Source organism: Symphalangus syndactylus, chromosome 18 (assembly GCF_028878055.3).
Source record: "Symphalangus syndactylus isolate Jambi chromosome 18, NHGRI_mSymSyn1-v2.1_pri, whole genome shotgun sequence".
In the NCBI taxonomy this organism is placed as follows: Eukaryota; Metazoa; Chordata; class Mammalia; order Primates; family Hylobatidae; genus Symphalangus; species Symphalangus syndactylus.
This window is the reverse complement of record NC_072440.2, coordinates 84,733,368-84,746,672: the sequence shown is the minus strand read 5'-3', so window position 1 is coordinate 84,746,672 and position 13,305 is coordinate 84,733,368. Positions and strand designations below refer to the sequence as shown.

At 45.4% G+C, this 13,305-nt stretch overlaps 1 protein-coding gene across 9 annotated transcripts in view; it reads right to left on the bottom strand.

The window, feature by feature from the left end:
• IFT172 (intraflagellar transport 172) overlaps positions 1 to 13,305 on the bottom strand; it is a 43,933-nt gene that overhangs the window by 14,521 nt on the left and 16,107 nt on the right. For 8 of the 9 annotated variants that reach the window (XR_008652404.2, XR_008652405.2, XR_008652406.2 and 5 more), the window contains exons 15-25: positions 12,247 to 12,359; positions 10,640 to 10,807; positions 5,509 to 5,645; positions 5,176 to 5,283; positions 2,859 to 2,943; positions 2,463 to 2,555; positions 1,540 to 1,617; positions 1,050 to 1,298; positions 796 to 874; positions 464 to 584; positions 133 to 277 (exon numbers count right to left, since the gene is read on the bottom strand). Coding sequence is in view for 6 of the 9 variants with exons in the window: in XM_055252182.2 (XP_055108157.1) it covers positions 133 to 277; positions 464 to 584; positions 796 to 874; positions 1,050 to 1,298; positions 1,540 to 1,617; positions 2,463 to 2,555; positions 2,859 to 2,943; positions 5,176 to 5,283; positions 5,509 to 5,645; positions 10,640 to 10,807; positions 12,247 to 12,359 (1,376 nt within the window). In the remaining 3 variants the exon portion in view is untranslated. The remainder of the gene's footprint in view (positions 1 to 132; positions 278 to 463; positions 585 to 795; positions 875 to 1,049; positions 1,299 to 1,539; positions 1,618 to 2,462; positions 2,556 to 2,858; positions 2,944 to 5,175; positions 5,284 to 5,508; positions 5,646 to 10,639; positions 10,808 to 12,246; positions 12,360 to 13,305) is intronic. The other variant, XM_055252184.2, reaches the window with a different exon arrangement.

The window sequence follows — 13,305 nt, the reverse complement described above, 5'->3', positions numbered from 1 at the left end:
TTCAAGGTGATGATGCCGTTTGGAGCCCAGAAAGAAGGATCTGGTGAGCTTGCCTCCACTTCCTGTTTTGGGTTCTCCCATTGTTATCCTCTACTGCATTGCCTCGTACTGCGGAAAGGGACTCTTCCTCACCTCATACTCCTGCAGGGATGCATAGTGTTGGGCCACGAGAGGATAGTATTTGGATGCAGTGTTCCGGTCCTGTAGATCTAATATGTAAATTGCCTTCTTCCACTGGCGGGCACCCAGGGCAGCCTCAATTGCCTTAATGGAGCACCTGGCAAAGTTGGGAAAGATATAAATATGTAGGATGAAAGATGAAAATGAACGGAGGTAAAAGGACCCCTTAAGCACACTTCAACCTACATTTTGAGATCTCTTCTTTTAGACCTTGGTGTCCTTACTTGCTCCACTGCCCCTCACTTCACACCTAAATCTCCTTTACATTCCCATACTCCCATACCTGGCTTCGATGTAGTGATTAATGGCTGCATCAAGCTGCTTCTGCTGCACCAGGTGGTCCCCCCATGCCTCTTCTAGTTTCACCACCTCCACTGGGAAAGCCAATCGAGCCAGCTCTACCGCTGCCAGGGATAGAAAAGGTGCTCAGCCCAGATTTTCAGGGATGGGCCTCAAGAAAAAGGTAGGACAGGGAGATGAAGCATGGAGAATAGGTAAGAAGGGGAGGAATGGAGAACTGGAGCCAGGCATCCTGAACACACGCACCAAGAGGTGCCAGGGAACCGGATGGGCAAGAGTCCACATAGTAAAGGATGGCTTATAGGTGGCTAGTACCTTTCATGAATGCGTTGCCTTTACAGTAGCACTCCAGGGCCTTCTGTGGATTGTGAATCTTCTCAAAGAGATCACCTGCCTGTTAACACATACCACATTACTATGATACCCCTACAACACAAAGAACTAAGTATTAGCTCCGAAAACAAGGGAACACCAGCAGTCAGGAAGCGCTCCGTACCCCAAGACTCCTCTGGGTGAGGGAAGGGTCCTGAGCTCTGGAGATAAGGGCTAGGAAAAGGAAGCCAGCATACCCTTTCGTAGAGTTCCCCCTTGATAAGGGCTGCAGTGATGTCTTCTACCAGCTCTGTGTTGGCTAGCAGTTCCTCTCGGGTCAGCACCAGCCGAGCAGCTTTGGCAGGGAGCCCAGCTTTGAGGTAGAGGCTGATGGCTGCTAGCCCATCCCCTTGGCTCTCCTGTAGTTCACCTGCTCGCTCCTCTTGGTGTGTGTCCATCAGCCACTGGTAGTAACTACGACGTAGCTTCTCCAGGTCTGGGTGCCCCTGGACACGCACAGAGGACAACTAGGAGTCACATCCCCCTTCCTACCCTTCTGTCTCCCATGCTTCTCCAATCCCTCTATAACAAGGGGAATCCTCCTGGATCAGCAGTATCCTAACTCCTCACCACATCAAGTCCAAGCCCCAACCCTGTTCTGGTTTCTATGGCCTCCTTGACAAAAAGAGGTTTTTGAAATTGGCAGAACCAAATTCTGAACAACTGTGGAGAAGAAAAAACAGGTACCTTGGCTTCAGCCACAGCGATACACTCATCCCAACGGTGTAGCTCCAGGTACATGCCCATGGCCTCCTCCACAGCATTCTAGGGGAAACAGGCAGAGCAGAGAGGGACGCCAGAAAGATATGAGGATCAGAAAGCAGCAAGCTCTCCTCAGCCTGGCTAAGATGCCAGCCCATGAGGACCAAAAGCCTTACCTTTTAACTACTATACCAGCAGAAATATTGGGAAACTAAAAGAAGCTTAAGCTTCAGGGCTCCTTATTTGCACGGGCCTTTTGAGATGGAGTCTCACTCTGTTGCTGAGGCTGAAGTGCAGTGGTGCGATCTCGGGCTCACTGCGACCTCCGCTTCCTTGGCTCAAGCGATTCTCCCACCTCGGCCTCCCGAGTAGCTGGGATTACAGGCGTGTGCCACCATGCCTGGCTAATTTTTTGTATTTTTAGTAGAGACGGGGTTTCACCATGTTGGCCAGGCTGGTCTTGAACTCCTGACCTCATGTGATCCACCTGCCTCAGCCTCTCAAAGTGCTAGGATTACTGGCATGAGCCACCACGCCTGGCCTAAGGCAACTGTTCTTAAGGAGAGCTCCTCAAATTGTATAAGCTTCTGGCCCACAAAACCTGGATCTACCCCTATGCACAAGAATTGCAAAGACAGGCTCTGGACTAGAGGGGAGGTAGTAGACTGCTTATGAAAGAAAGTAGTAATCAAAGGCCAAAGAAGGAAGTTTGTCTAGAAAAGTAAAGACTAACACAAGAGGAGGAAATTAAGGAAGGGGTGAAATTAACTATATAAACCCCTTTGAATGTTTTCCCCAAACTTTTGGAAGCCTAGCTCACCAGCATGCTTTCTTCCCTTGAGTTTATAACCCCTTTTCCCTCTTTTTCTCTCATCCCCTCTTCCATCCTGTCCCTCTTTTCCTATTACCTGTTCCAAAAAGATCATTTCAGCCAGTTTGTAGTTCTTTTCCAGCATGGCTAGACGTGCTCGGACCTGATAAAAGTCTGTTCCTTTTCCGCCCTGTGGGGGAAAAAGGAGGTTCTGATTTTTCTGTAGGTGCTGCCATTCTGTCTGTGAGGGCTGAAATTGGAAGGCCAGAAGGATGTAGAAAACAAAAGACTTGGGAAGGTAAAACACTTCATGGAGCTTAAAGGTTTGAGGTTTAGCAAAAGCAATTCTGAAATGGTCTGACTTGAGGGTAAAGGTGGGGTGGGCAGGGTAAAGGAAACTAGGGATGGCTGGAAAGCCAGGAATCATGGGGCTGAATACTAAGAGAAATCAGCTTGGGAGACAGACAGAATGAATCAGGAGCATAATACTTGCATATTCCCGGGATACTCGATCTGCAATCTCATTGGTCTCATGCAGGAATCGAACTTTTGCTACTTGGCCCAAAGCAGCAAAGCACCTATGGCATGGAAGCAATGACATTAATAGTAATATTATTATAGAATCAGCATTAATTCATTGGTTCAGCAAATACAAACTGATGTGCATCTATGATGTGCCAGGCAATGTCTTGTCACTGGAGATATACAGAGACTAAGGAAGATGAGGGCCTTGCTCTCAGAGAACTTCCATTCTGGTGGAGACAAATAATTAGTAAAATTGGAGATAATAAAAAATAAAATAATGTAATATTATAGATCAAACTTGTTCAACCCATGGCCCAAGATGGCTTTGAATGTGGCCTAACACAAATTCATAAACTTTCTTGAAACATTATGAGTTTTTTTTGTGATTCTTTTTTCTCTTTTTTTTTTTTTTTTTTTTTAGCTCATCAGCTATCATTAGTGTTAGTATATTTTATGTATGGCCCAAGATAATTCTTCTTCCGATGTGGCTCAGGGAAGCCAAAGATTGGACACCCCTGTTATAGATAGTGACTGAAGGGGCCACTTAAGTTGGTAGTTGGAGAAGTTCTCTCTGATGAATTGACATTTGAGCTGAGACCTGAATACAAGAAAAAGCCAGTCATGGCAGGATGGGGAAAAGTTATTCCTGGAGAGGGAACAGCCAGTGTAAAGGCCCTATAGCACGTATGAGCTTGGCACACTCACAGAGCCAAAAGGATGCCAGTGTGGTTGGAGACTAATGGGCAAGCAGGAAGCTGGCATGAGAAGGAAGCAGAGGCCAAAAAACTTCAGGGCTAAGGCCACACAAGGAGTTTGGGTTTTATACTAAGTAAAACAGTAAGCTAATGGAAGGTTCCAGTCATGAAAATGACACAATCTATGTTTAAAAAAATGACCTCAGCTGCTCTGGGATGAATAGATGGTAGGGATACAAGAAATAGTATCAGTGTGACTAATTAAGAGGCTGTGCAATATTGCAGGTGGGAGATGGCAGTGGTCTGCACGAGGATGGAGACATCAGGATGTGTTTTGAAGACAGAGTCCTTAGGACTTGCTGATAATCTACATGTGGGAAGTGTGGAGAAAATGGGATCAAGGATGATTCCTAGCCAAAATGGCAGCAGGTGACATTTATTGAGCACTTTGCACAGATTCTCTCATCACTCCTTCACTACCAATATCCTTACCATCTTCTTTATCATCATATGAGGCAAATACTATTATTATCCCTATTCTACACAGAGAAAATCAAGAAGCCAAGGTTTGGGAAGGTCAAATAACCTCTCTACGGTTATGCAAGTTGGTAATTGGAACCAAGATTTGAACTCAAGGAGTCTGGAGTCCCAAGTTTGTCCTGTGAACTGCACTCCTATACCAAACCTGGATTATACACATATGCATGGATTGAAGGGTATGAATAGTAAAAAAAAATGTTAAGGGGAACCTAGTTACAAGAAGGGGCAGTAAAAATAATAAAACTCATACTCTTGTTTTTTCACTTTTTTTTTTTTTGAGATACAATCTCGCTCATCAGCCAGGCTGGAGTGCAGTTGCATGATCTCAGCTCACTGCAACCTTTGCCTCCCGGGTTCAAGTGATTCCTGTGCCTCAGCCTCCTGAATAGCTGGGACCACAGGTGTGCACCACCATGCCTGGCTAATTTTTATATTTTTAGTAGAGCTGGGGTTTCGCCATGTTGGCCAGGCTGCTCTCAAACTTCTGGCTTCAAGTGATCTGCCCACCTCGCCCTCCCAAAGTGCTAGGATTACAGGCATGAGCCGCTGTGCCCAGCCAAGACATACTTTTATTTTTTTGAGACAGAGTCTTGCTCTGTCGCCCAGGCTGGAGTACAGTGGCGCAATCTCAGCTCACTGCAACGTCTGCCTCCTGGGTTCAAGCAATTCTCCTGCCTCAGCCTCCTCAGTAGCTGGGATTATAGGCACCCGCCACTACGCCTGGCTAATTTTTGTGTTTTTAGTAGAGACGGGGTTTCACCATGTTGGCCAGGCTGGTCTCGAACTCCTGACCTTGTGATCTGCCCGCCTCAGCCTCCCAAAGTGCTGGGATTACAGGCATCAGCCACCATGCCTGGTCAAGGCATACTCTTATAATCTAGGATGGGAGAGTGTTTGGAATATTGTACTGCAGAAGGGCTCTATGCCATTTGCTAGCAGTGGGAAGGGAGGGAGTACCTTAACACTGGATTGGAGCAGCCCACAGGGAAAACACTCATGTGGTCATCCCTCCTAGCTGCCTGGCACCTCTGTTCTACATGTCTACCTCACCTCTCTGCAATGTGTAGTTGCCTTGCCTCTAGCGCCAGTTTACTCAAGGTTTTCCACATTGCCTGCGTTTCTGGGGTCATTTCCAGAGTCTCTAAGAAGTCTGTTGCCCTGGAAAGGGAAGGAAGCAAAGCATAATGAATGAGGAAAGGGTTAGGAAGATACAGCAGAAGACTGGTGATGGGGCAAGGGGAGGGGAAAGGGCCATCTTTGTCTCATCCTCCCAGGATCACTGGATCCTTATCAGTGCTGGCCAGTTTTACACCCCACCCCAGGTCCTCCCCTCTCAGAACCAGACTCTCCCACCACCTCACCGGTTATTGGCCAGCCTCTCACCGGATGTAGTTGCCATCATCAATGGCTGTTCCAAACTCGATGAGGCCCTCATCCAATGTGTAGGCAATAGTAGTCACACCTTCCATCACCATCACCTCGGTCTTTCCCCCGCCCCGCTCCAGACCTATAACATCACCCTGTAAAAGTTTATCCCCCCACCCACCCCAATTTCAGGTTAGTTTCCACTGAATCAATTGTAGAAAAGACCCACCCTCATCCGACCCAGTCAGTGGTCAAGAGAGTCACAGCGGCCCTGATTTTCCTAACATTTTAGTTTCTCTCAAGCATAAAAAAATACTTCATTTATAGCAATATCCTTGGGTTAAAGTATACTCCTATGACAGCACCAACTCCTGGAGGTACAAAGTGTGGCATTCACTTCTGCTTCCAGCAGTACCATAAGAGTAAGATATTCTTAAGGGTTCTCTCATTAAAATATGACTTGAACCTGGAACATATTTTTAATGCATTGCTTGGGCTTACTTGAAGAAATCACTAAGAATATTCCCTACCCATATCCTACCCTTCTCTCTCAAAAAAATACAGGCAGAAAGAAAAAGGTCAATAAGCTAAATCCTGAGCAAGAAAAAAAGGAAAGTGAGCAAATGGGAAAGGTACAGTTGTCCTGAAAGCAAATGCAGTGTCAGCAGAATAAACCTCAGGCCCTCCAGCAGGATGGAGAGGCTGAATTTGAAAATCCTTAATTAAACCTAGGATCCACTCTTTAGTAAAGGGAACAAAAGAAATGGTTATAGATCATTAATATGCCTGATTCCTGCAGAAGCAAGACCGAATCATCACTGGAGGAGAACATATCCATTTTAAGCCCTCAGGATTCCAAAAAAATACATTCAAAGCAACATGAGCTCACAATAAAAAAAAAAAAATACAAGGAAACCAACTACTATGAAAAAGTATATAATAACTACAAACAATAGTTTTAGACCTTCAAGAATTTCAGATATTAAAAATAACAGTTAAAGGCCGGGCTCGGTGGCTCATACCTATAATCCCAGCACTTTTCGAGACCAAGGTGGGAGGAGCACTTGAGCTCAAGAGTTCAAGACCAGCCTGGGCAACATAGCGAGACCTCATCCCTACTGAAAAAAAAAAAAATTATCTGGGTGTGGTTGCATGTGCCTGTAGTCCCAGCTACTCAGGAGGCTGAGGTGAGAGGATCACTTGAGCCCAGGAGTTTGCACATGCAGTGAGCTGTGATCATGCCACTGCACAGCCTGGGTGACAAAGTGAGATGCTGTTTTTTTGTTTTGTTTTGTTGTTTTTGTTTTAAAGCCCAGTTATAGAATATAAAATGATTATTTATGAAGCACCTAAATACCTTAAAAGATGAAATGAAAAATTAAGCAAGGAATAAGAAATTATCAATATAGCCAGGCAGACTGGAAAAATAATCAAATAAAACTTAAAGAAAAATTTAATATTTGAAGTAAAAAACTCAATGTATAGTTTAAATAGCAGATTAGACAATGATGAAAAGCAAATTAATGAATCAAAACAGATCTACAGAAATTATCCAAAGGCCAGATGCAGTGGCTCATGCCTGTAATCCCAGCACTTTAGGAGGCTCAGGCGGAAGGACTGCTTGAGCCCAGAAGTTTGAGACCAGCCTGGGAAACATAGTGAGAACTTGTCTTTACAGAAAATTGAAAAAAAAAAAAAAAAAAGCAGGGCATGGTGGCATACGCCTGTAGTGGCATATGCCTGTAGTCCCAGCTACTTGGGAGGCTGAGATAGGAGTATAGCTTGAACCCAGGAGGTCGAGGCTGCAGTGAGCCAAGATCACGCCACTGCACTCCAACATGGGGCAACAGAATGAGACCCTGTCTCCAAAAAAAAAAAAAAGGAAATTATCCAGAATGAAGCATGGAGCAGGAAGAAAGAAACTATGAAAGAGAAATTAAAAATGTAAAACAAGAAATCTAACATTTGCCTAACTAGAGTTCTGAAGAGACTAGAGAATGGCTGAGGAGAAGAATGTTTGAAGAGATAATAACTAAGAAACTTCCAAGAGTGATGAAAATACGTGCATTCATAAACACAGGAAATACAATCTATACTAAGCAGGATACATTTTAAAAATTTATGGCTGGGTGCAGTGGCTCATGCCTGTAATCCCAGCACTATGGGAGGCTGAGGCAGGCCGATCACAAGATCAGGAGATTGAGACCACCCTGGCCAACACGGTGAAACTCCATCTCTACTAAAAATACAAAAAATTAGCTGGGTGTGATGGCACGTGCCTGTAGTCCCAGCTACTTAGGAGGCTGAGGCAGGAGAATCGCTTGAACCCGGGAGGTAGAGGTTGCAGTAAACCAAGATTGTACCACTGCACTCCAGCCTGGATGACAGAGCAAGACTCCGTCTCAAAAAAAAAAAAAATTATATCTAGACACATTGTAGTGAAACTTCAAAACACCTAAGAAAAAGAGAAGATTTTTTTTTTTTTTTTCTGAGACAGAGTCTCACTCTGTCGTTCAGGCTGGAGTGCAGTGGTACAACCTCGGCTCACTGCAACCTTTGCCTCCCAGGTTCAAGCGATTCTCATGCCTCAGCCTCTTGAGTAGGTAGGATTACAGGAGCACGCCACCATGCCCGGCTAATTTTTGTTCTTTTTAGTAGAGGTGGGGTTTCGCCATGTTGGCCAGGCTGGTCTTGAACTCCTGGCCTCAAGTGATCTGCCTGTCTCAACCTCCCAAAGTGCTGGAATTATATGCGTGAGTCACTGTGCCCGGTCCTAAAAAAGAAGACTTTAAAAGAAACCAAAGAGAGGCCGGGCACGGTGGCTAACGCCTGTAATCCCAGCACTTTGGGAGGCCGAGGTGGGCAGATCACGAGGTCAGGAGATCGAGACCATCCTGGCTAACACAGTGAAACCCCATCTCTATTAAAAATACAAAAAATTAGCCGGGTGTGGTGGCAGGCGCCTGTAGTCCCAGCTACTCAGGAGGCTGAGGCAGGGGAATGGCATGAACCCAGGAGGCAGAGGTTGCAGTGAGCTGAGATCGCACCACTGCACTCCAGAGCGAGACTCTGTCTCAAAAAAAAAGAAAAAAAAAAGAGAAACCAAAGAGAAAAGACAGATGACCTGTACAGAAATGGCTGCTGATAAATTTTTCAGAACAACAATGGAAGTCAATCAATGAGACAACATTTACAAATTAAGAAAAATTAACTGTCAATCTAGAACTGGGTATTGAGTCCAAGCATCTTTTCAGAACAAAGGCAAAATAAAAACATGTTCAGATAATGAAAAACTGAAAATTTATCATCTTTCACTAAAGAAATTTCTAAATAAGGCTGGGCGCGGTGGCTCATGTCTGTAATCCCAGCACTTAGGGAGCCTGACGGAGGCGGATCACTTGAGGTCGGGAGTTTGAGACTAGTCTGGCCAACATGGTGAAACCCGTCTCTACTAAAAATACAAAAATCAGCCAGACGTGGTGGCAAATGCCTGTAATCCCAGCTTCTCAGGAGGCTGAGGTGGGAGAATCACTTGAATGTGGGAGGTAGAGGTTGCAATGAGCCAAGATCGTGCCACTGCACTCCAGCCTGGGCAACAGAGTGAGACCCTGTCACAAAAAACAAAAAACAGAAACAAAAAACTTCTAAATAATATTCTTCAGGAAGAAGAAAAGTCATTCCAGAGGGAAGATTGGCACTGCAAGAAAAGGTAAACAAAGGAACTGGTACCTTGATGGTAAATCTAAATGAATCCTGTCTTATAAAATAATCAGGCAGGGCGTGGTGGCTCATGCCTGTAATCCCAGCACTTTGGGAGGCCAAGGCGGGTGGATCACCTAAGGTCAGGAGTTCGAGACCAGCCTGGCCAACATGGCGAAACCTCATCTCTACTAAAAATACAAAAATTAGGTGGGCATGGTGACGGGTACCTGTAATCCCAGCTACTTGGGAGGCTGAGGCAGGAGACTCTCTTGAATCCAGGAGACGGAGGTTGCAGTGAGCCGAGATGACACCACTGCACTCCAGCCTGGGTGACAGAGAGACTCTGTCTCAAATAAAATAATCATGCCTAACTTTGGAGACGAAGTAAGATTAGAACTAAAATACTGGACAACAATGACAAAGAGGAGGAGATGAAGGTTAAAGTCTTTTAAAGTCCTTGTATTGTTTGCAGGGGAGTGGTTAGATGTGATTAACTTTAGACTTTGTTCATTTAACTACATGTTAAACTTCCAAGGTAACCTCTACAGAAATAGGACATATAACTTTCAAACCCAAAATGTGGAAAAAAAAAAAAAAAAGGTGTTTAAAGAAATTAAACACAAAATTAGCCGGACATGGTGGCATGCACCTGTAGTCCTAGCTGTACAGGAGGCTGAGGCAGGAGGATTGGCTGAGCCCAGGAGGTTGAAGCTGCAATGAGCTATGACTGTATCACTGCACTCCAGCCTGGGAGATAGTGTGAGACCCTGTCTCAGAGAGAGAGAGAGAGAGAGAGAGAGAGAGAGAAAAGAGAGGAAGAGAGAGTAAAAGAGAAGGAGAGAAAGAGAAAGAAAAAGAAAGAACTAAACCAATAAATTTTAGACCCTAATCCATTTAAAATGAGGTAAAAAGGAGATTAAAAAAAGGTATGGAAAAGGACAAAAAGAAAGCATCAAGCCATACACACACCAGTCATCCTAGCCTAGCACAGGAGCCTGCCTCTCGTTTTCTCTGGCTCCTCCCAGATTTTGGAAGACTACTGGGTATGTGTGATGTTGTGGTAGGACAGGAGAGAAGATCTGATCTGTAATTTGAGAAAAAAAGGCACTTTGAATGGCTTATAACGGAGAATCAGCACAGAAGGAGATGACATTAGAACTGCCTCTCCTATCAGGGATCTTCTAGCTTACAGGGATCTCCATATTATGACGTGGTGACTTCCCAGGGCCACTGTAATGAACCCATACTCCAAGGGTCTAATATAATGTCAGGAATCTGAAAAAGGATGGTTCTGGGGGCTGGTCCATAAGTCTAAGCTTCATTCGCCAATTCTATCACAGAGATTAAGGGTGGTGGACACAGAAAACCAAGTAGCCTTCAGAGTCTCCTCATGGCTGTAATTAATCAGCTCAATACCACATCTGAGAGCCCCTAGTGTCCAACATACCCTAATAGTGAACTTGGTGACTGTCTCAGGTGCATCAATGTTGTACCACACACACAGACTGTTTCGGTTCTGAGCTACCAGCACATCACTTCCTGGGACCCACTGCACATAGGAGCAGAAGTTGAGGATCATTGTCTTAGAGCAGCTTTCAATATCATACAGATGCAACTGAAGAAAGAAAAGGCAGATAACACAGTTAGAAGGGGATGTGGGGTTGTCTCCTGCTTTTGACCATTTCCCTAATGGTGAGATGTGGTGAGCTAATCCACTACTCAGGTTCATGCTGCATTTTTTTTTTTTTTTTTTTTTTTGAGACGGAGTCTCGCTCTGTCGCCCAGGCTAGAGTGCAGTGGCGCAATCTCGGCTCACTGCAAGCTCCGCCTCCCGGGTTCACGCCATTCTCCTGCCTCAGCCTCTCCGAGTAGCTGGGACTACAGGCGCCCGCCACCGCACCCGGCTAATTTTTTGTATTTTTAGTAGAGACGGGGTTTCACCGTGGTCTCGATCTCCTGACCTCGTGATCCGCCCGCCTCGGCCTCCCAAAGTGCTGGGATTACAAGCGTGAGCCACCGCGCCCGGCCTCATGCTGCATTTCAAAGCTTACTGACGTGCTTTCTGCTGAGCTGGTATATCCTAACTCTGGTCAAGTAAGAGATGACCCATAGAACAAAGATCTACATCCCAGGAATTTTAAGTTAGGTGAAGGTCAGGCTTTCCTTCTTGAAATAACTCTGGGCCAGAGTTACCAGCTTGGATTACAAATGGCAGGCCACTAGAAAAATTAAATTATCCAGAAATTTGTGATGTGGCTTTCACTGAAATGAAAAGTCATCAGGTTGTCTCTTTGATCTGAGGTTGAAGACTCTGGTGCTACCACATTGGGATGAGAATCAATGAGGGATGAAGAGGCTGTCCTCCAGCCAGTTCATGCTATCAGATAAGTGTGGCTGAAAAGCACTGGACAGCAGGTCTAGGTGAAGGTCAGCTAGGAATGAGGAGGAGGAATGCAGGGTTAAGGAAGTTTCCTGAGGGCACAGACTGTGAATAGTAAGAGACACCAACTTCCAAACTCCCTTCTTGACTTTGTTGCCATAATACAATCACCTCTGAGGTAATATAGGATTGCCGGGTGCATGGCTCAACGCCTGTAATCCCAGCACTTTGGGAGGCAGAGGTGGGCAGATCACCTGAGGTCAGGAGGTCAGGAGTTTGAGACCTGGCCAACATGGTGAAAACCCATCTCTACTAAAAATACAAAAATTATCTTGGTGTGTTGGCACGTGCCTGTAGTCCCAGCTACTGGGGAGGCTGAGGCAGGAGAATCGCTTGAACCTGGGAGGCAGAAGTTGCAGTGAGCCCAGATTGTACCGCTGCACTCCAGCCTGGGTGACAGAGTGAGACACTGTCTCCAAAAAAAAAAAAAGAGGTAATAAAGGATGGGTTTTGGTATCAGCTACAGAGAATGTTGATTCTTCTGTGCCTTCTGCTATGCTGATGACACAGCAAAGACAATGTGCTCCATCCTGCCTCCCTCAGTCCCTGGTGGCAGCTTGTCTCACACCCTCTGTGGGCCAACCAATGCCTAAGGCCTTAGTAGCTCTTCTCACACGAAGTTTCCGGTCCCTGAAGAGGAGCCTGTGTCCAGTCTCATTAAGTTCCAGCCAATCCACGTGGCTCTCATGGCTGACGGTGCCAATGTTGTAGCCACCAATCAGATCCACTATAGAATAAAGGAGACAGGGTTAAGAAGAGAGATTCCACACATCTACATAGTATGGCCAACACATAATTTTGCTAGGATGCCTAGGATGCTAGGTCTCTTTTAGAATTGCAGAGGTTTTGTTTAACTATGTTGTTAACTCAAAAGGTCCAGACCCAAAGAAATGTCGTCACTGTCTGGGACTTATGGAGTTACCCCAGAGCAGACTAGAACTATTGAGCAAGTTGGCTTCTCCTACTCACAGAATTCCCTCGAAGGCAGCACTGAGCACATTAAAGATAAGCCTGATACAACACAGCAGTGAGACAAGGCTGATGAATCAGTGACCTTGATGGTCATATGCTCTAAGAAGTTACCTGCATATTTGAATGCCTACTGTGTAAGAGCACTGCAAGGGTGGATGGTGGGGACGGCAACAGACAAACCTCTGACTAAAGTTAGGCTGGTCACTGCAGAGGATGAATATTTTAGTTTGGTTTGAATCTTGTAGACATTATCAGAAACTATCACATTTAGAGCAGACCAATTAGGGTTGGCTGGGATGGTTTCAGGGGGTCTCTTGATCAAAGCCTATTTATACATTTTAGTGATATCCATTATTAACGAACAACAGGCCTCACTTTATTATATATGCTTAAGCCAAAGACCAAATGTCCACTGGTGTCTATAATTGTGAAGACCAATTTAAAAAACAATCTTCCTTTAATTAAAAAGTAAAATCGGCAGGGCATGGTGGTTGACGCCTGTAATCTCAGCACTTTGGGAGGCCGAGGTAGGCAGATCACCTGAGGTCAGGAGTTGGAGACCAGCCTGGCCAACATGGTGAAACCCTGTCTCTACTAAAAATACAAAAAAAATTAGCCTGGCGTGGTGGCGGGCGCCTGTAGTCCCAGCTACTCGGGAGGCTGAGGTGGGAGAATGGCGTGAACCCGGGAGGCGGAGCTTG